Genomic DNA, 23,385 nt, shown 5'->3' with positions numbered 1-23,385 from the left:
AATGCTTTAAAAATCCTATATTTACCAAAACAGTACCATATCTCAACTGCAAGTTGTGGCAAGGTCTAAAGACCCTTTTAATGAATGCCAAGCTGAATTTTTCATTTAGTGTTTCATTTGTTCATGTCAACTAATTATGTAGATGGGCCTACGATAGTTAAAATTCATCTTGGTAGTTAGACTGACACTGTCTGTTACAATTTAATACAGCCGAATTCACTAGTTTATGAATAATATGAAAAAACAAAAAACAGTCAGCATTGTTTCAGACTTTTTTTCTCCCCTTCCCTCAAAAAAGCAATTGTGGGCCCAGAGAAACTCAAGGGTTACAGCAGTACCTTTCAGAACAAGATTCATTCATGCGAGATAAATATGAGAATCTGGGATCTTCTTCCCTTATCCCCATTCTTTATTAGTAAGCTTCAGCTCCCATGAAATTCAGATAAGCTCAGTTTCCTGTGTGATTGGATTACACGAGTGCCAAGTCAGCTCTGAAGTAGTCCCCCCCCCTCTCTCTCCCATTGCACTGCATCTAAAGTAAAAAGGTCCTCACCTCCTTCTGAAGTTTCTCAATAGTTCTGTCCAGATGCCTCCTCTCATCCTCTACTTCATTCTTGGTTCTCTTAAACTGCTCCTTCTGACTCTTCTCCTCCTTTAATCTCTCACTTAGTTCTTGGTGCTCGCGAGTCATTTTGCTAAGGCTTCTCTGCAGAAGGAAAAGGAAAAGAAAATATTCGATATGAAACAGATTTTTGATACACTATGCACCGTCTGCCTACAGTTCACAGCTTAATATCTGGACACAACAATGTATTTGAAATACTGTATGGGAACACAATATTCAACAGTACAGAGCACTAATCTCGTACTATACAAGCAATTAGAAAATGTTCAAGAGACACCATTCTTCTACCTGCACGTCCTCCAAGCGGCTCTCTAATACTCTGTTGGCCACGGACAACTCCTCCTCTTGGTCATTAACTTCTCCCAGTGCTTCTTCCAACTGTTTCTTCTCTTCCTACAAAAACAAATACACCCTCTATTGTGAAGACGACATATTTGCTCCCTGTATTTTCTACTGAAAAGTAACATTCTTTCATCAATACATACTGTTCATTTGTGCCTTACACAATCAAGCCTTTGTAACAGAGGGTTAATAGACAACAAGTCATTTTTTTAAGCACCCCACGGATGACTGAAAACCTGTTTTGAACTATTCCGAGTCAGTGATGTTTTTTTTGGCGGATATGGGAAGATTTCATTTGCAGTGTATTTGGCATACTTTCCACCGGGCTCACCCATGCACAGTTACACATTAAATCACCTCGAGTCTGCACATCTTTTCCTTTGCACAGCTTTCTTCCCTCTTCATCTCGTCAATGCTTCTGTTGAGCTCTGCAGCTTCTGCCTCCAGTGTGAGAATCTTTCTCCTCAGTCTCTCGTTCTCGTCCATCAGCTTCTTAACCTGGTTCTGAGCAGCGTTCTTCACCTCATCTGAAGCAACCTTTTCAGTCGACAGTGAAACGTTGTTCTGTGTGTGGTAAAGAACATGCATTTTAGAAAACTTCACTCATCTATTTTACAGCCAGTTCTTTAAAGGGAATGTTGGTTTTGACATTGCTGTTAGTATTCAAACATCATGTCACAGCAGATAATATAGGGATTTGAACCTGGTTTGATTATACACGACCACTCACTTAAGTTAAGGGTTCAAGTGCTTCAATACATGGTATATGTTAACACACCACCACAATGCTGGGAAAGGCACCATAACTTTCTTAAACTGTATTAAACTGACGTTAGAGGGTCTTATTTTCTCCTTCATGTAAAAAGTTGCTTTCACTTAATACAGCCTAAAGTTTTACCAATTAGACAAGACTCTGTTGTTGGCCTTTTTGTTTCAATTTGGCTGCGTTTCACAGTGTACAGCGTGAAATGGGGCCTCATCTTCTCTGGGGAGCTCAGTGAATGGAATGATGCCTTAGCCAGTTTTTCCAGTCTCCTCTGCATGAACAGAATGTACACCAGAACTTCAATGTTTACTAAATACCCGGCTTTGTTACGGATATCAATTAACTTTCGCTGCTTTTTTTCTTTTTGCATCCATGTAAACTTTTCATAGAATTGAAGCATTTCAACTGCATGTAGTTAAAGAAAAATCTCAGTTAAAGCCAAAAGAAAGAAACCACCTGTTTGTCACTAAAGGGAAATCTCTGTTTTTATAGTACCTGCAAGTATGTTAAACTACATTTACTTTGACATAACATTTAAAAAAAAAAAAAAAAAAAACCACATTGTTATTTTTTGCTACCTGAAAACTACAAGGTCTAGCTTAAAAGCACTATAACTTAAAATTTAAAAAAGTGTGGATTTAGCCTACCACTTTAGATTTCACAAAGTTTGCAAACATTCTCATATTTGTCTAGACCGATGTATTTGAACACACAGAATCAAAAGCAGAATGTACCATACTGGACATAAACCTTACAATCATGTGCACTGGTGATATTTTCATACACATTATGGTAACAACCGCCCATCTGTATGGATGTAAATATTTCCTCTGTCCTGGTACAATGTTACTAAATTATAAAAACTAGGTGATAAAGGTAGACATAAAAAAATATGTACTGTAACCTATCATACCTTATCAGCAGGTTGATGAGTAAGTGGTCTGATTCGCACATTCGGATTTTCACACGCTGCATTATGATTCACCGAGAAATACAGCTGGTACGGTGTTAAATATGTCAAAGATTTACAAGTGATGGACTTTATAGAATAGAATCATAAAAAATGTCTCTTCACCCCCCCGCTCTTCCGGAGTAATTCTAAATTCCAATGCTAGCTATTAATTACTGGCAATGTTTGAGAAGGTTACAGTATTTCTAACAATGCTATAGGCATGCCAGTACTGGGGTTCATATAACTAAATCACAACTATTAAGTGCACAGTGTGTCTTATGTTTTAGAATTAGCAGTCAGATGACTGATAAATCTTCACATGCGAGGAGGTCAAAGTTTTTTTTCTCACAAATGAGGTTGTTGAACCTGGGTTATCCAGTAGTATTAGGACATTTGTCCGCGAGGTTACAATCCTTTGAAAAACAGGAACGTAAATCATTAACCTCAAACAAATCCAAGCTCTCCATAGCCTGTTTAACAAGTTCATTCTTCCCCGGGAAGGAATGAATGAGGGTCAAGTGTAGGGGGTTTACTTTAAGAGGGACAGACAGGTACTACATTTTATGTGGGTGTGAGAGAATGGAAGTCTATTCCAAAATCTAAAATGATTTGGCCCAATCATTTGATGTGCAGGCATGGTAACTACTACAGGAACAGCAATGTTTTCTGTGTACTTTTCTAAAAGCGCTATCAAAAAGTTGCCATTGACAGGTTGTATTGTAGGTTGCCCACTGTTGCCACTGCCAATGCTGGTGAATGAAAACAAAATTTGGTGACATGTACAAGTGGGAGTACAAGCACTCTCCACAAACGTTTATAGGCGGATTCACATTGTCAGAGAGGCCTGGCCGCAACTGACCCAGAGCTTTCAGGCAGGTGTCCATGGCAACGCTGCTTGCCAAGATGTGACGTCACCAATAGCACGATGCCACAAATCCCTCACTGCTCATTCCAACACAAAAAAACAGGAGGAGGAGAATAGGGGTAAGTATTAAACATATCGTTCTACCAGAAGAGCACAAATAATGGTGTAAATACAGTAATGGTGCTTCATATTTTACAGATACAGTCTTACAGAATGCATATTACAAATGCGCTCTCTTTCTAACACACACACACACACATATATATATATTATATAATGTACACACATACACAGTAGAACAAGTAGTGTTCTGTCCAGCCATCTGTCAGGTGTGTGCTATATTGAATCCCTTCAAGACACAAAAAAGGGGCCTAGCACTGGAATGTGTTTAGTACAGGGAGGGAGTATTAATGGCCATAAATTAAAAAGTGATGCTTGAGAGGTACTGGAGAGAGTCCAATCGCCATCAAAAGTTGATAGCACAAGTGAAACTTATGCAACAATCCCAAACTCTTTAACTTCCTAGTTCTATGGATTTTATTTTTTTCATCGCAATTAAAACAAGGAAATCAAATGCTATTTTAACATGAAAAAAGTTGGCAGGCAATCTCAGAAAGATATTCATTCCCTAAATGCAGACTGGTTTATACCAAACTATACCAGTACAGTACCTTAAAAACAAGTCAAACAAAACACAACCAGCTTTTTAATATCGAGACTAAACACATTACAGAAATTCATGTCAAGTTCACTTTGACACATTCCTCTTGGCCCTGTTCTATATTTCTAACCAACCCTGGCCCTGGGGACCCCATGCGTCTTCTGGTTTTCATTCCAGCCAAGCTCTCAATTACTGAACTAAACCATTAATTCAACTCATAATTAGCTTAACTGCACCTTAATTGTTCGCTCCTAAAAAATTGCAGAGTTCAAGTTACTTATAAAATGTTATAGCTAACTTGAAATCTGCAACTGTTGAAGAACTGAAAAAGTAAAAAAGGTCTAATTAAGTACGTTATTAGTTCTATTAAAAGGGTATAGTTCAGTAATTGAGAGCTCAGTTGGAATGAAAACAAGCAGACACAGGGGGTCCCCAGGGCCAGGGTTGGGAAGTCCTGCTCTAAATGGTGGCTATGACAGGGCAAAAGCCCTGCTTGTATAAATAGTGTGTGTGGGAATGCAAGGTTAATAAGGATGGGGTTAATTCTGTCCCTGACAACAATCACAGGTGTGGCCATTGTCCAATTATGTAACTGAGTGCTAATTGAGCTGGGAAAAATAAGACTTTTAGGAAAACAGAAATGCATGCAATAAACAGAATGGATGTGGAGAACTGATTTTGATGCCTTACTGATGTCTAAATTGAATCAAAGGAATACATTTGAGATGCTACATCACTTTGATGTCTATTATGGAAAATACTGTACACCTAAATATTTATTATACATGTAAAACACAACAATATCCTTGCCATCATGTCACTCTTAAGCCAAATGTATTGCAGTATCCAGATTCACTTTTAGGCAATTTGTATAAAACCCTAAAAATACAAATATCTTTGTAATATAAGAAAAAGATAGGAAGTACAATGTGTCCTTGTACTGGGATCCAAAAAAAGGAGGTGCACGATTCTGAATAAAGCAAGCTATACACAAAAAGGACAATGTGTGGACCACAGTTCAAGAAGTTACCAACGTGCTGGCAAATGCTATCAGTTTACACAGGAACAATGAGACTTCAGAGAAAGTGTTTCTACTGCTGGCAGAACATACAAGTTTTATAAAAAAAATATATATATATTATATATTTCTCACTTAACATTGTTGCCACTTTAAATTTCCTCTTTCAGCCCTAAAACTATGCCCACTCTTTGAACGCTAGCAAAGGAACTGTATTTTTCACAATGGAATAACCCTCTCTCCCTTCCACAGAAACTAAAGAAAACACAAAAACAACGTAACAAAGTTTAAACCTAAATCCAATATCCTCTTTAGCATAAGAACTCTATTAATAATAGCTCAGTTTCTCAAACACACTGACCTACTTGTGTAAAATGTATCAGACCTGTAATTATTGTGCGAAACAAAACACATCTTTCATTAACTGTCATCTACAATTATAGTTCTTTCAAGGAAAGAATATGGCAAAGCTGAAAAAGCACTCATTAGAGACACATTGCCACTGCAATTAATGGGCAATAGGAACCATTTAGTGCTCTAGTTTCCACCAGCCAACTCTGCATGGGGCTGCAGTATCAATGCAAAATGTGATGAGGTAGAAAGAGCAGAGCGATATTTTATGACAAAGCAGGACAGCAAATCACAGTGGGATGATCTCAGCAACAATACGTGTAGCCTGGCATAATTGTGAAAGCGAAAAAAAGCTTGCAAACATTATTTTGGAAAAAAAGAAGAAAAAGAAAATTGGAATCGTCTTCATATTTATAAGAGGGAAGAAAGAATTTTTCAATTCCAGCGATTCAGTCCAAAAGGATTATTCTGAAATGTAATAGAAGTTGACAATTCTTAATAGCTGAATAGTGTTGAGAGAAAAAAAAACTTAATCGCACACTTGTTACATTTTAACTTTTTGTTTTTTACTTTACACACAGTGAGACTACTGTACAGGATTTGATAAACTGTATGACTACTAATCTTATCAACCACTATATGGGTCATGCATTTAAGGAACACCTGTTTCAGTGCTGTTAATGTTAGTGTTAGTGCTCTTTTGTGCAGAACTGTATTTCACACACACAAGAAAAAACAGTTCAACTATTTGCAGGTGAGGATCTAGCTGTTCCTACTACAAAACTTACATAAAGGTAGTTTCTTTATAAACTTTAAATAAAGTTAGACTATTTATAGAAGTGAAAATCAAAATTATGGATATGGACAACACAAAAATCTGCACAGATGTTTGTAGCAATTTTCAAAGAATGCTGAAACCTTGGTCTTTCACAAAAGAGACAGTACCATATAACATGGTCTGTTTTAGTCAAAGGAAATGACTTCAGTAAAAAGGAAATTAACTCAGGACAGATGACTCCTGCCACTGCTGTAACAGGAAGGAAACGCCAGAGAATGGCAGAAAACATGAAACACTTGGGAGCTGGGAACAGGAAACTCCTTTAAAATGGTCACATTAAAATACCACCAGGTCACACTGTATCCACTTACTGTCCTTTCATCTGAAGAAGGTAATAAAAGATCCAACTATCACACATGCACACACACACAATTTAAAAATAATAAACTTCCACCTGGGAATGCATTTCCATGTTGTGACTGGGATGTACTAGACAATGCTAGAAACCAGTGAAAACAGTTTACAGAGAACAAGATTCAAAATAAACTCAATCACCTTAAAATTGTCAAATTCCATTAGTTTAATCTCAACTGAGTTATCCAAAACAGGAACATATCACGACTTCCTCTTTTCCCACAAGAATGTCTCCTGTACATGTAAATGCTGTTAAAAATAAACGGTGCTTGTAAACACAGAACATTGGGCAGCATTGGGGAAAGCTCTTCAAAAAGAACATTACACAGCCCCCAATAGGGGTCCTCCCATGCTTACCTGCGTTGCTTCTGCCAGCGAGGTCCTTAGTTTCTGTAGCTCCTTGTCATATTGCTCTTTGAGTTTGTCCACCTCCTGGTCATGAGTGGCCACCTCTTCCTTCAAGGCCCCTTTGAGGGCCGTCAGCTCGCGCTCTCTTCTCCTCAACATGTCCTCCTGCTCTTCCTTAAACAGCATGATCTCCTGGAAATCTTGTTTCAATTGCAACAGGTCCTGAAGAGCACAAAGCAAATATATTGGTTCTCCAAACGCAGAAGGCAAATTATATAAAGTCTGGAACACAACGAATCAAAAGGTCTAATAGCGTTGTGCTGAAAAATTCTCTTAAATAACTAAGCTGTGGCTTATCCCAGTGGGGTACAGGTTGACCCCTTACTTTCCAAGAGGTTTTACCTTGCAATATGCTATGGGTATAGATACTGATATTGATATTGATTTAACACGCTACTGCTGTCTGCCAGCAGGGATCCACTGGCTACAGCTAAAGCCTAGCCTTAATCTACTGAGCCACCCAACCACAAACAAGAGATGCTTGAAATGATTATGTGGCATGGTTTCTCAAAAATACAATTATGCATTTAAGGTTTACTAGAAAGGGGACTACTGTACTATCTGAAAATTTGAATAGAAATTTGAACAAACACGCATCCTTTATTTAAAAGAAAAAAAAAGAAAATCCCCATTTCAGATTCACAGGTAAAACTTCCAGTTGAGTCTATGTGATCACTGGTATCAGCATAAAACCATTTCAAATCCTGGTCAGAAATTCACAGAAAACGGCTGATGCTTCCTTAAAAATTCCTTCATCATACTAATGTGAAATTCCATACAACGAGGAAATTAGAGCAAGAAAAGCCTCAAAGCTTTAGACGAGATAAAATCGCTGGACAGAAGAGACACTGTTCTCAGGCTGCAGATCTTTACTGAGCTGCTCACCTCGGTAAGAGCATCCTTCTCTTCATCCTCAGCCCCGGCTCTCTTTGCACTGTCCAGCTCGTCGTGCATTTCAGAGAGCTGATCCTGCAGGTCCCGGATTTCATTCTGATACTGCTCCCTCTCCATTTTTACCTGATACAATCTGGAGGAGACCCAAACAATCACATTAGAAAACACCAACCACACACCTCTGCATGCAAGCACCTAGGATCCCCACAACACCTATACAATAGAATACAACTAACTGTGATTTCTATAGGGTCGGTCTTGGTTTTAATAAGGGTGTAGACTATTGTTCTCCCCTTGGGAGGATCAATTAACCATACTAAATGGTACAAGCCTACCAGGGGGTCGGAAGACACTCAAAACAAACAGATTAGAAAATGCACAGTTGTCCAGCTTTATCAGCTCATCTCTTAGTAGAGCACTGAAGGCAGATTGACGAGTTAAGGGGATAAGAGCAAATTGGAATTTCACTGACCTGTACTACTTCATGATAGGCACAAGCCAGACTAACGGCTCATTAATTAAAGAACAGAAACACAAACAGCAAACAATCACTAAATCACTACAATAAATAAATTACTACAATGCGTGTTAAACAAACAAACAAACAAGAGACAGGAAGTCTGGACTGCCTGGAGTCAGGGAATGAATATCCAGAGATAGTGGAACGTTTGTTCATAACATTTATCTTATCAAAATAAACATGCCAATGGGTCCCAAAGGACCTGCTTTCATTTACAAAACTATCTTAAGCTGTTCCTTAGCCATGCTAGCATGCAATTTTCAAGTAAGTCTAGAGCAAAGGGTGATATTCTAAAGTACAGCAGTCAAGCACATACAACGCAGTATTGAACCTACTTTATGGATTCGGGAAAGATTGACTCTGCAACTAAAGATCACATGGTGCACAAATACAATTTCCATCTGTACTATGGAACCAGACAAACTTTTTTCAGCAGTTTGAGTCTTTCATATCGGACGCTCATTTAGCAAATTCTTTTTTCAGAGCAGTTTGGAGAGGTGGAGTTCTAACTGGGCAGGTCAGAGTCCGTGGCACACGGAAATGTGGGCTAGCAGTACTACAACCAGAACTCTCCTGGGTAACTGTACGCCAGTGGCACCCTTCATATTATAAAACAGATCCATCACTCACTCTTCAATGGTAGCTCGATGCTCTTTTTCTGCCTTTGCTAACTGTTCTCGAAGTCTATTGCTTTCTTGCAAACTTTCCTCAAGATTCTTTTGTAGGTCCTTCATGTTTTCTTTGGTCATCGCATTGGACTCTGTAAGGCTCTGCTGATTCTTAAAGATAAAGAAAGTTAAATTGTGTATAACATTTTATTAAGCAAACATGATTTCAGGTGTGTGGTACCCCTAGTCAGGCAGAGTATTTGTTGATTTTATGAGGTATGGTCCCACTTAAAGCATTTGAAATACCTTTGTTTCTTGTTCCAGTTCTCTTTTTAGCTCAGTGACCTGTTTCTCCAGCTCCGTTTGCTTCTCCTGAAGTGCTTTCACTTCAGCTGACGAATCAGGGGACTGCAAAGGAGAATGAGTTCATTCAAATAAAAACTTGACAAAGCCATTATTCAGCTGAATAGTACATCCTAGCCTGAATTAAACCAAAATCATTGCTGGACCCCCTGTTACCATTACTAATCGTATAGCTATCGGTCATAAACTGATTTATTTCAGGTACCAATCTTCCACAAGAAAAAAAAATTATGATAATTTGAATTCACTTTTGTGTGTGAATAGTATACATTTAAACCCTTTTAACACAATCCTTGCTCATAAAACAAGTATATGACATTAACCCACAAACGACCTAAAGCATAACATAGCCCTTGGTCTATGGTATACCAGTCAAAAAAATACATTGGTAAAAGCTCCATCTGCCTATGCAGTTCCTTAAACTACTCCTCCCAATTAAGGGACCTGCAACAATGGCTTACTTTGTTGTCCGCTTGCACACTCCCTGCAGCCCTAGACTTTAAAGTCTGGATTTTCTCAAAAACTAGGTTAACTTTCTTCTTGGTAGTGTCATCATTATCAGTACTCCTGAAACAAAGGATCAAGCAGATTTAACAATTCAGCAGTTTGTTAAAAACACAAATGGCTTCGCTTAGGACGATCAGGTTCTAATCGTGACATCTTTTTTTTTTCCTCTCTCTCCCCAAATCCAGCAGTTGCAAAAATAACACAGTTTTTAATGTTGAATTTCCAGTCTCCCCCAAAACTAGAAATTTTACAATTTCCTCATTTTAAAGTCCTTGTTCCCAGCAAAGTAAATACATGGAATGTTAAAAGAACACTGGCAATTGCACAGGAAATTGTCCAAAATACTTTAACCATATTTTAAATCTGCAGTGTTACACAATCACATTCCATTACATAGCAAACAATACAATATGAAGCCATCTGTACACGTACTTGAAAACACACTTTTGTGAAACCAAGAAAAGCAAGTTTGAACTACAGTAGTAGTGGTGAGTGGTTAACTCTTCCTCACTTGGTAGCCTGGAAGTTACTTGAAGGTTGCAGTGCATGCCAGTTTAGCAGGCAGGTGATAAGATTATCTAGTATTTGATAAAAATGTGTGCTTTTAAAATCTTTAAAGTGTTCAAAAATGTGGAGAGTACAATTTTTGAAGCTGAAACAAACTATCCCCTGCATTCTTCTCACTGAGTCGTGATTAGAGACAGCTGTTCAAAATGCCGATGAGGAGTGGGGTTTTGCTTGTACAGTTATACGATATTCGGTATCAAGCCGAGAAAACTGTTACATACACCACTGAAAACAGCCAACAGGTTCATCTTGGAGTATGGGAAACAGAATTGCTTAAACATTGCAAAGTTCCGTTTGGCAAATTCTGAATTGGACACCCAAATAACCTTCTACACAAAATATCTTTTGGGCACAGAGGAAAGAATCAAAGCTAGCGAAATGGATGTCTGACTTGGAAGCCACCACCTATTTCATTCCCAAAGTGACATCCAACTGTTCTAGTTTCTCAGGGTGTATTCCTGGTGGGTGGTTGCTTTTATACAATTGGCTTCAAAGACATGTTGAAGATGATAGCTGTGGGGTCAAGGCACATATGCGAAACAACGTCACATACTAACCCATCCTTGAGGTAATTAAACAAGATCTGTTTTGCAGTCTCTTCATTAGTTTGTTGTGAAAGCGCCTGCTGACCTTTCAGAAGATCAGGGGTTGCCTAGATTTAAAGAGGAAAACACATTAGAAGAAATCAAGTGAAGTTAACCACATAATTTTTCAACAAAGAGTATTTCAGTGACAATTGTCTTAATATTCAAATCAAGGAAAACAAATTTGCTGACAAACAAAAAGTTCAATGAAATGGCAAGATTCCTTGGTACAAAGTAAAAATTTGCTGCTTCAAATTTGATTTATTCTTCCATGCAAATAGACTATAAAAACTACATGAGATAGTTTGAATGAATTACAATAAAAACTAACCTTGGCTTATATCTTTTCAGGGTACATTTAAATAAAAGCACAATTAACAAAAACAACAAATGCCCATGTTCCAAAAACTCATTTGAATTCTACAATAGTTCCTAAATGGACTTTTGATCAAAAAGCAGCAGATTTGAATACGTATGTCTAAAAGCTGTGCTCGATACAGCTTTAACATATACCTGTATATCCTGCTCAGAAGAAGGTTTTTTAACAGAGCTCCAGCTAGATTTGGAAAGCGATGTGGTGGCTGTGCTGGTCAGCATTTTTCCAGACCTCTCAGTTTTTTCTTCAGTTCCCTTGCCATTATAGGGCATTAGCAATGTAGAAGATCGACTTAAATAAGTCTTATTACCACCATATGTCGAGCTTATTCTATCCTGGCCATTTAATGAACTAGGACTGCTGTGCCACTCTTCCTGCTTTTTGTCATTAAACCCACCAAGGCTGCCAGATGAATTTGCAGGATTACCAGACTGCCTCTCCTTGGAGGGGATGCTGGAGTCTTCAGGAGAAGACTTCTGTTTACGTAGCTGGGAAGGTTTAAGTAAGTGTTCAGTTGACCTGCCCTGATTTCTACTAAAGTCATCCAAGTAATCTGAATCTCCCTGAAGGCCAAAAGGCAAAGCACTATCCACACTCCTGGACCTCTTTCGATCTTCTGCATTGATTCTGTTCCTCCTTCCTGACCTCCCTCTTCTTTGTGGACTCTCCTTCACATCAAATCTGTCTATGAGATCATCCACAGCAGGGATGGACCCTGTGTCAATGTCACGTCCCGTGCCAGGCAGAAATGGAATGTATCTTCTGTTCCCATGCCGGTTCACGTTTTCCGCATAGAGAGCATCTTCCTGGTCTTCCAGACACAATTTATTTTGTAAGGAACCGACAGAGGTTGATGAAGCAGACGACCTTCTCGACCTTGAGGTCTCCAACACTGGTCCACTTGAGTCCTGTCTACGAAGAGGAACAATGTCAGGTCTCGGCCTTCTGTGTTCTAGGCTGGAATTAGTGCTGCCAACACTACTCGAAGATCCACTAGGGAGCTTAACTGGTTCATTAGCAATGCTGGGAGGTCTTGATGCAGGCTTCTCTTGGTATGGAGGAGGTGTAGAGTTGAGTACACCATTTTTCTCCGGCTTAGATTTGTCTGGAGTTCTAGATCTAACCTGGACATTTAGTGGGGAGGACGACTTAGACAAGGAACTCCAATGCTTGTTCTCCTTGTTTTCCGTTTCAGGAACAGCAGATGTTGTCGATGGAAGCGCATGATGGCCACCCAAATTCAAAGTGTTCTTTTTAGGATCATAAGGTTCTAAGAGTTCAGGGTGCCTCTGAAAATTCAACAAGGCAGATGACTTTCTTGACAATTCTTTAAATTCTGGGACGCCATTCTGTGAACCACTCAACTGCATCTGCTTTTGGGATCTGTATTCCACAAAAGGGTTCTCTGGACACGGAATCTCATCATTATTTCTCCCTTTAAAGTCATGCTCATCGTAATTATCCAAAAACGACCTGTCTTTAGAACTATCAGAATATCCATTTTCAGATGAAGAATCGTTTGGTGCCGACTGTCCATTCCGGTTATTAAGTACAACGTAAGGATGTCCATCAATTCCCTGAACTCGGATACTGACACCATAAGTCCCAGCTCTGTCGTTTTGGGATCTCCCAGTATGGTCAAAGTGCAAATAATCCTGTTGCATTCTATTATTTGGAACGTCACCAACTGCATAAGACTCCATTTTAAAATCCGGTTCACTGGGCAAGTTTCAATGCTGAAAACAAGCACATAATCCAATTAACAGTCAGAATTAGAGAAAAAAAGCATTATCAGATTTAATAACTTTAGTAAATGTTTAGCAATTCTATACACTAAAGCAACCATTATGACTTGGTGCGGTACTTTGATTGTCATTTTAATCCCATTTTTTTAAAAATCTGAATGCTTCACTTGTTTAGCATGTCATACAGATCATTTCAAATTGTGTAGTAGTCTGTCCACATCAATGTGAAACTGGGTACTGCAACACTGCACAGAATCTTTACTTCAAGTCATGCTTTAGCAAGATTGGCTTTTTCAAAGAAAAAAGAATGGATCTGTTTAACACACTGCATAGATCTGCAGAAAGCCATTTATTTAATTAGTTTAAAATTTAAGTGCCCCCCCCAACTCCGTTGAACTTTATAAAAAAAACTAAAAATTAAAAAAAAAAAAAAAATTTAAAAAATCTAGTTCCGTTCTTTTGAACAAGTGTTTTGGCAAAAGTCAACCACTTGTTTGCTCACACAATCAACTGAAAGTATCTTTATTCTGCTCAATTAATTAATTAACAGTCTTCAGTTTTCTGGAAATGAAGTGTTTACTTCTGCAGCTACAAAGTTTAAATGTTTGAAGAAGCCACAGACTTATCTTGGGACTAGGACCCATGTAATTGTTTTTAAAGCCACTGATAGAATGGGTCATGCCAAGATAAAGCACCACTTGGTCACTTGGGTAATATATAACCCAGTAAGACCACAGGAACTGACCACCTTATGGAATAACTAACAATCAACCATCTTACTCCCCAACAAAACCAAGTCTGGTGAGCGTTTAACAAACTGTTACACGCAGACTGGAGTCAATGTGTCTTAGAGACACTGGTGTTTTGAATAACAGTACTGTTGGCAAGAAACACTTACCAATTTACTATTATTCGAATGACAAAAACACAAACCTTCGGAACAATTTGTCCAAGAAATGAATTTCTTAAGACGGGTTTACAATCAAAGTTGGTATTTATTTCCACCCTCGGGTAAGTGATGAAAATGGATACTGAAAGATATATATGGGAGTTATTTTACAATGTAATGCTACACACAGTGTTAACTTTATAATACAGTACTGCATAGCAAGAGAACTATGGTTCAGTAATCAAATTTATTAAACAAATTATTAATTGAAATTTAAAACAAACATAATAGTCAATCATTTGTATCTTTTCTTAAATACTCCCATGTGTAAAAAAAGTCTAGCCTACAGTATATAGTAATACATATCTGTTAAACATAGAAATTGTGATTAACAAAGTCAGCATATGGTGGACCATGTACAATTATCACGTAAATCTTTCTTCAAACTACTAATAGTTTTAGTAACAGATAAACGTATCATTTGCTGTATGATGCATTAAACACACCAAGTCCAATACAATTTAAGCACGACAAAATCTAAAAAAAAAAAAAGTCATGTTCCTTTTGACCTTGTGTTTCCAGTCCATGCACGGTGCAAGCTTGGTTAGATAAGCAAATCTTATGACCTCAATGGAAAGGGTCACAGCATATTGATCCTGTATAAATAAGATTATAAATAACAAAGCCCAATAGAAATGACCCCTCAATATGCATCTTGTAATTGTACACCATGGGAACCAAGGTATTCCTCTTCAACTACTATGGAAGGTCTTTTGTTTAAATCTAAACATATATGCTAAGAAACCTGATGTGTCAAAGCTACAGTAGAACCATTTCTCTTTTCAGTTCAGAGTTTGATCAAATGGATGTCACAACATAGCAACTTCCCAGACATATGTGTCCCCATTTCCTCAGAACCTGTCATTCCTGTATTGCTAAATTGTAATAAAGCTACACATATGTATGTATTTAGTGCACCATGCGTTCAAAAGCCACCTTCATTTAAGCATTTTAAAATATAAAACTGCGTATTTAGATTTTTACCCAGAGAAATAAACTAAACAGAGACTTTAAAGATCACTGCCATGTCACAGAACCTCGGGAGCAGGGAATGTGCACCATGTGCAGCAGCCAATCACCCAGCACATTGTCATATTGCTGCTCAGTTTTTATATTATGCAATGCACATACAGAATACAGTATATTTGGGGTTTAAGGCAACTATGCTAAACCCCTTTCTTGCTTCACAAAACTGCGTATTTTCACAAGATTTCATAATAAACTTTGTGTGTGTATTTTTCACATCCTGTCTTATTTTTATAATAGTTACCCTGGAGAATCAGTATGTTTGAGGTGCCAATCAAAAGCAAATGTTTATTTGCGTGGGCTATACAGCAACTTCTTTTGATGCTACAACTGGTCCAAAAATGTTTTATTTGCTTCCAGGGAGAATGTCCTGGCAAAACAACAACACACAACAAATGTACAACATAAACCAGTTAAACTTGTAACACCCCCACCTACCTCACAGTTTAAATACTTTCCTGCCTCAAATGCAAAGGTAGGCCCACAAACTCACTAATTATAAGGCAGTTTTTTTAACAAATAGAAAGGATGGAGTTATTGTGTGAGGGAGGAGTGCATTTAGCAGACATTACAAGGCCATAAATAAAAAAAGAAAGTAGAGTAAGCTTAAAGCATTCTAGTGGCATGGTGGAACAACTTAACAGGAGAGACTTGATGATTGCAACACAATTTTGACACTGTACGAAAAACTGACAATTGTATCAAATGTAACTACAATATTAAAGTTATAGCATACAGATGTTACAAAGCAAAATTTAAGTCGTCGAGTCTCTTCCAACTGCCCTAGACTTCTTTCAAACAACACAACAAAATAGACCCCAGCTGGCAAGTCCAAACCAGGATTTTCTACTGCAAAGGAATCGAAGCTGCTGCTTAACTGGGCTGATATTTTGTTGTGGTTTCTGCACATATTACGCCTCACGGCTGCACTGGATGAAAAGCAAAAACAAAACACAAGCAGTAACTTGTCTCGTACACTGCCCAAGACACAATCACTTACTGTACAACTGTGAGCTGGAAAATAAGAAAAGGAAATCAGACTGAATTCTATACAATGTTTAGACCAGGGGTGCCCAATCCTGGTACTGGAGGGCCGATGCCCTCATGGTTTTTGTTCAAACTGTACACTAAATTGATTAATTGGACCAATTAAGCTTCTAACAAGGGCTTGATTGGTCCAATTAAGTAATTTAGGGCACACTTGCAACAAAAGCCAGGAGGAACATTGGCCCTCCTGGACCAGGATTGGGCACCCCTGGTTTAGACCAACACAAATAACTACGGTTTTACAGCAGAGGTTTCCTGATGAAATATGAATATATAAGCAGATTGTAATGCTTTCCAGGAGGGGAAGAGAGAACAATAAGAGTGAGTAAGACAGGGGCCTTGTATACTTAGGAGAACAATTTAGACTTGGAAACACAATAGCTGCTTTGAGTCCAAGTACCAAATGTATCCAGCCCTGCTCGCACAGGGGCTCGGAGGTGTTAAGCTGCATTTTCCTTGCATTGTGCTGCCTGGCTGGCTGGCTTTCAGAGCGAGAGGAAGTTAGAGTTTTGTTCCAAGGTATTTTTTTTTCAAACTGTATCCTGTGTAGCTCATTTGGAAGAGTGCAAAGATGAACAGCTGGTTGAAGATTACATGTCAAATACTATATCTTTGATCTTCCTGGGTACAAGATCTCATTTAACATTAGGAGACAATCCATCACAGCTCTTTGGAGAAGCAACAGGGTCTTCCCTCCCCACCCCTCATGAAAAACAAATGCTGGTTTTGTTTGTGTTTTTTTCTATAACTCAAAAAAGGAAATAGTTCTTTTGTTAATGTATCTTCATTGATCTGTTCAAAAATATCCCGCTATGAATTCCCAAAACAGACAATGATTATTAAATGTGCTCTTGTGTACCAGAATAGTACACACCCCACTCTCAACAACTAGTAGAAGTACCATGTGATGGAGAGTACAGTAATAACAGCCTTGTCACGAGTAATCTCATGTCTGGAGCAGTTTAAAATGTTGAATAATAATAATAATAATAATAATAATAATAATAATAATAATAATAATAATAATAATAAACAAAAAGCTGCCTGCATTAAACTGGAAAATTGTGTAACTTCTGAATGGTTTTATTTTAAAAATGTTACCAAATCTAAGTAAACTGAACTGTAAAAGGTTTTTCATTCCATGCCAGTAACCCTTTTACTATACCAAGTACAGAACACATGAACCTGATACATTACAAACTTTGTGCTTTTAAAAAAAAAAAAAAAAAAAAACTAATTTTACCTTAAAATACATTGAAATACAACCTTCCTTATAAATGAGCCAAGAGCTGCTATACTTAAGCCAGCAATACAATTAGCAAGTAGATTCTATTCATTAGCAAAAAGAGAAAAACCTTATATTTCTATTCAGGGGTGTCCAAGTAAGACAGTGTTACTTTTAGCAAACATCATTAGAAAAATAAAATAGCAATACATCTTTAACAGTGAATGTCAGCTTTCACCAAGATCTCCACACTATACAAACGGAATGGTGAGTATTGTGTTGCATGCTGGACTTAAGAATTGGCTAAATCTGAGCAATAGTTAGCAACAGCTTAATAAAGGAGTGTGCTGAATATCACTTTAGCAACTCAATCAAGTGTTTGCAGGCACATGAGAAAGTTGTCCTCCAGGCAACTGCAAGAATGAAAAAATGACCCTATTTATATGTGCACTTAATAAAGATGTTATATAACTGGATCCAGCTGGTTCTAGAAAATTGAATTCATTTTTAAAATCACATGGGGCCCCTGCAGCCTTGGTGAGGACTGGACCTTTAAGGCCTTTATTTTCTTAGTTATGGATAAATACTGGTAGAAACCTAGGGGGTGTTTCAAATTGAACTACAGAGTCAATGAATGCCACAGCAAGGTCTGTTTTGGTGACCACCAGATTCCATAGACCGCTTGATGTGACCAAGTAACATAGATGCAGTAGAACCCAAAAATGCAATTAAATTAAAATATTTACACTAGTTATTTATATATATTTTTTTTTAAAAAGTAATCATACAATATTCAGTAAAAAAAGGCTCTACTACAACTGGACCAAATATTGACAGTATCTGTTTTTCCTTTATGTTACCTACTACCAATATTTTATTTACATTATGGAAAGAATAGTTTTTGGACCTGGTGGAAAGCAACGCAGTTAAACGTGGTTGCTCAGATTTTGCTTAGGAAGAGCTTGCTGTTCATTTCTCTTTATTAGGTGCTGCTTTTCTATTGCACCTATTTACAGTTCTATGTTTTAAAAAGCGTCAATAGTTTAGTGTGTAGTCTGAACTTCACAAAACCTTGATTATCCGGCATCACCTTGCAAGCTGACCTTGTCTGTTCAGTAAGTGAAGTCATCTGCAGAACTACCACACTGCCTTCTAAACAGAGTTCTACTGCTGAAACAATGGCTCACAGACAAGCTGCTGTATAAGGAGACTGAAACGAGTTTACTGAGCCCCAGGTAAATGTTTTGAAGGGCTTGAGTGGGGTTGACATGGATAAAACTTTTTTTAAACTAAAAGTTTCTTGGTTTTTTTTTAGAAAACACTTTTTAATTAAGGATCAGCACAGATCAATCTTTAGTCTTAATACAGGCAGGCAGGCAGTGCTAGGCTCCTATACACATTGTAAACATATCATGTGGCAACACAGAGATAACTGTGTTTAAATTGTTGGGGGAAGAGAAGAGTACAGTGTTGTTGTAATGTATCTACATACTTGTGGCACACGTGGCCTGGAGACCAGAAGAAACATTGGACCCACGCCCACCCAATTTTAAAATACTTGTCTGTTCAGAAGTATGATTATTCACTGCACTGCAGAATGTGTGACAGTTTACTGCAGTACATTACTCACACAGAATTTGAATCACCATTATAGTACATTTAATCAGTAATGTTTATGCATGACTAATCTTAACATGATTACTGGTTTATACAAGCTTTCACCTAACTGGTAATTAAAGTCCTAGGTGTTCCATTCTAGGCAATGACTTAGCCAAGTTCATGAACATCCAACACTCAACATACAAAAACAGAAATGAGTTTACACCATTGTATTGATGTGTGATGAAAACCCTCAAAGCCAAATTAAACAAAACTTGCCACAAGTACTCTAGTTCAACACGACCCCTCAGCAAACACTTCCTGAACAAATGCAGTACACTGCAAATAATCTTTACGTGCTTCACACGCCTGTACTGTATGTTGCATCGTACTATTGTTTGAAAAACACCCAATGTACACCACCGGTTTGTCAGGTTGTTCTATTGAGAATGAACTCGAACAGGTTGTACAGAGTATTGCTCAAACATATTGTAAAGAATGTGTAATCTGCGTCTGTAGGAATCTGTAGTAGGAATCGGTAGTATTGCCATTCCAAATTGCTGGATAAGACTTGTTTTAAACTTGTTCACTTTGAGAATACAAATAAAAACAAACAATATGTTTTGAAAATTATCCGTGTTGTGCAGTTGACAGTTTGGATATCAAGGTCCGTTTTGCTTTCAAGTTTGTATAAAAGTAATCCGATACTTCTCTGACCAAAATGTTTCTGATGCGTTTAACTTACTTCTGTCTGTGCACGTAGAGTACTTGTCTTCTGAAACCCTTGAACGAGAGTGTTGCAGAAGGGCATGATCAAATAAAAGACCAATTCAAAAGTTTTGAACAAATTGGTAAAACTGATTCTAACCAAAACATAACTAAAATACAAAGTCCTACTGTTACCAATAAAAAGTAACTGAACCCATTAACAGCGTTTTATAAACCGACGACTACTAAACAACAATGAAACGTTTAATACATGTCATTTTCCATGTTTAAATACAAAATAAAAAATACAATGTTCTGAGACTGAACCAAATTTCAAAAGCGTTCAGTGCACAAAAAAGATCTTACAGCAGTCCTTTCCAACGGAGTGTAATTTACTTAAGTTACGCGAGCTTTCTGTAAAGTGTTGAACACATATAAGAGTAGTAAAATGCTCTCTACGTACCTTTATTTAAATTGTGCTGTTTGGTTCTACTTCAGATCTTGACTTTTAGCTGCATAGAAATTCCCATGCTGTCGTGACTTTATTAAAGTAAAGGTTTTTTTTTCTGAAGTTCCAAGTTGTAATCTCACCGCTGGGAAACTGTGCAGAATAAACCCCGCCCTACTTTGACTGGTAGCAATTTATACCCTCCCACTTCTCTACTGGTGCCAGGAAACGCAGGTAAAATGTGACTAGGGTAACCCTAGCAACGGGACTCTCAAGCAGATTTCACGAGAAAAAATGGTTACAGTTGTAATGCAATTTAAAAAAGGAAAATACAGGGCAGATTTTTTTTTTCTTTTTAAGTAAGAGCTTCAGTAGAGTTTCCCTGTATGTAAAAAAAAAATACAAATACAAATCCATCTAAATTGGTTTGTGTTAATAGGTTAAAAAAAGCATATTGTTATTATTGCAACTCTTAGTGCTGTTAGTAATGGTTCAAATAAGTGTTTATACAGGTTGCAAACAAAACACTTAAATTAATATAAAGGTTAAACTTTTAACAAAGTATTACACCCGGGCTTGTTCAGTTATGAATAAAGGACACAAGTTATCAAACGTGTAACCCGAGCTGCACTAGCTAACTGAGATTGCGGTCATGCCCTCGCACCTTCCAGACTCGCAGTCTCAGCATTGGATCAACACAGTAAGTAAGGAGTGCTATCCATAAACACAGCTGCAAATCCGCGCCCTGTCTCCCCATAAAAGCAATACGCAATGCATACAAAACAACACTCCTGTTTTTATCGAGTCTCACGTTTTGATGCTCTGAACTTGGTTATATTTGGCTATATCATACAATCTTGCCTTATATATCACGAATTCGATAGATAGATGGATAGACAGACAGACAGACAGATAGATAGATCACACCCTGCTATTTTAGAAGAATCAACCCCGCTAATTAACACTATGAGTAATCGTAATGGGTGACTATTTCTGACTAAACTGTCTGAGTACAAAACACATCCACAATTACAACTTTATAGGATTTAGTGCCAAAGTGGTTTGCAGTTTAATAGCCGCCATTTCAATTGGTCCTGAGGAAAACGTCAGAAATGCAGCAATAAGTTCTGACATTCTTATAACGCTTTCAATACTCACCCGTTTATACCCTACCTTTGTAGACTAGTTTTTTTTTTTTTTTACAAGAGTTAAACTAAATCGCAACGTTGTTTAATTTGGGAAAGGATTTACAGTGTAGGTTCGCACAGTGGGAACACTGTGAATAAAAAAATAAATAATAATGTTAAAAAAGACATCCCATTACATTCCAGACATTTTTGAACAAGGGTATTTTACTTTTTTTTTTTTTTTTTTTTTGTGTAGACTTTCCTGTTACACCGATACTGGGTTGAGAAGTTTGCTAAAACAACATAATCCGTTTATCTGAGTCGTGCATTAGTCAGACATTGAACATTTGAACACGTTTTCTTTTTCGATTTTAGTGAAATTAAACCGAATGAACACATTTTAGGTTTAGTGACAATTCAGAGTACAATGTAGAGGGATATGTCACTAGAAGTGTTGTATTTAATGTTACAAAGCAGCCTTTAATTTTGCAGAAGTATTTGCAAACGAATAGCACCACCTAGCGCTCATTTGCATGTTTACACTAATCACGAGATATTACAATTGTTGAATGAAATATGATATAAAAAGAAAACAGCATTCTTTTTGGAATCTGTTGAATGCGTTCCACTTTTTAATAATGCCAACATATTCACCAGTTGAAGAAAAAGAAGTGGTGCATTGTTATTGACTCGGAACAATCAGAACGAGTAGACCATCTGTATTATGTATAAGATTTCTTATCAAACTTTTATCTGTGTGTATGACAAGATGGCTTATGTCTGCTGCTCAACTCCTTTCATCTTTGCTTCAGCTATATTTCAGCGAATTGCCTTGAACTGCTGGTCAGGCACTGGGGTTTTTAAAGACTCCTTCAAACCAAAGTTCTTGTCAAGCGTTTCAGAAACCTATGATCAGTTACAAGATTATTTCAGCAAGCCAGTAAATCACATTCCACGGTGACAACCAGTCCTAATTACAGGACAAATACTATCCCTTTCTACATCCTTCTAGGAACATGTAGATTAGTGTCCCCTCCTCTATTGTAAGTGTGACATATAGTTACAAATATATATATATATATATATATATATATATATATATATATATATATATATATATATATATATATATATATATATATACAATATTGGCTAGATTCTCCAAATCGTCATAAGCGCAATTTATTTCTAAACAGAAAAAGAAACAACTTAATACTGAATTAAGCCCCTGAATTAAAAGTCTTAGTTGTTTATTTCTGGTTTGGTCATTTCATTGGGTGAGGTTCTCCTTTCTGAAAAAAATAGTAAATAGCTTTGAGAATTTAGCCCAGTGTCTTAAAGGAAAACATTCTCTTACTTCTGTAACTGAAACACTAATCTGGTGAACATCACATTTTGTGAACTCACATATGCTATCCACAGGTAGTAATATAAATAATAGACACAGCCTCATAGAAAGCACAGCACTCTGCACCATACAAGGGTTTGAGTTACTGCTGAACGGGAATAGTGCCCCCTACTGTGCGACCAATACAGCACCCATCAAAGCACTGATCAGACAAAAATCTCAGCTTGTATTGCCTGCAAATGCATTGCTCTGTCTTTGTGTGCTTTTTGAAAGGACTAGTCCTAAAAAGCAGTGGAGTTGGATGTAAGGTTCAACTGGACAGCAAATGAATGTTCCATTCATGCCTAAATCCTTCCTTTGATGTTGTGCCTCTTAGATTAGAATTGATTTCATTTCAGTGCTGTGTCCTGGAAGTCTGAAATTGCAGAAGAATCTCACTGTTAAAAATCACATTGATTTGCAGACCCGAATCAGCTTGTGTGCTGAAGATTAAAACGATGACAACAAGTGTATCTACAGGAAAGAAGCGACTGGAAAGGGAGCCTGTCAGTAAAGCTTAATTTC

The 23,385-nt window shown here is 37.5% G+C and overlaps 1 protein-coding gene across 1 annotated transcript in view; it reads right to left on the bottom strand.

Annotated features, from left to right (window-relative positions):
* The window catches only part of LOC117429841 (cingulin-like protein 1), a 29,204-nt gene extending 8,669 nt beyond the window's left edge, over positions 1–20,535 (bottom strand). Inside the window, exons 1-11 of the mRNA XM_034049713.3 lie at positions 20,362–20,535; positions 11,737–13,335; positions 11,197–11,291; positions 10,027–10,132; positions 9,509–9,610; positions 9,225–9,373; positions 8,066–8,207; positions 7,130–7,342; positions 1,325–1,531; positions 914–1,018; positions 554–706 (exon numbers count right to left, since the gene is read on the bottom strand). Of these exons, the coding sequence (XP_033905604.1) occupies positions 554–706; positions 914–1,018; positions 1,325–1,531; positions 7,130–7,342; positions 8,066–8,207; positions 9,225–9,373; positions 9,509–9,610; positions 10,027–10,132; positions 11,197–11,291; positions 11,737–13,302 (2,838 nt within the window). The 5' untranslated portion in view covers positions 13,303–13,335; positions 20,362–20,535. The remainder of the gene's footprint in view (positions 1–553; positions 707–913; positions 1,019–1,324; positions 1,532–7,129; positions 7,343–8,065; positions 8,208–9,224; positions 9,374–9,508; positions 9,611–10,026; positions 10,133–11,196; positions 11,292–11,736; positions 13,336–20,361) is intronic.
* Between the last annotated feature and the right edge of the window lie 2,850 nt (positions 20,536–23,385).

This window comes from Acipenser ruthenus, chromosome 24, assembly GCF_902713425.1.
Source record: "Acipenser ruthenus chromosome 24, fAciRut3.2 maternal haplotype, whole genome shotgun sequence".
NCBI classification, from domain to species: domain Eukaryota; kingdom Metazoa; phylum Chordata; class Actinopteri; order Acipenseriformes; family Acipenseridae; genus Acipenser; species Acipenser ruthenus.
This window is presented reverse-complemented; position numbering and strand designations above follow the sequence as displayed.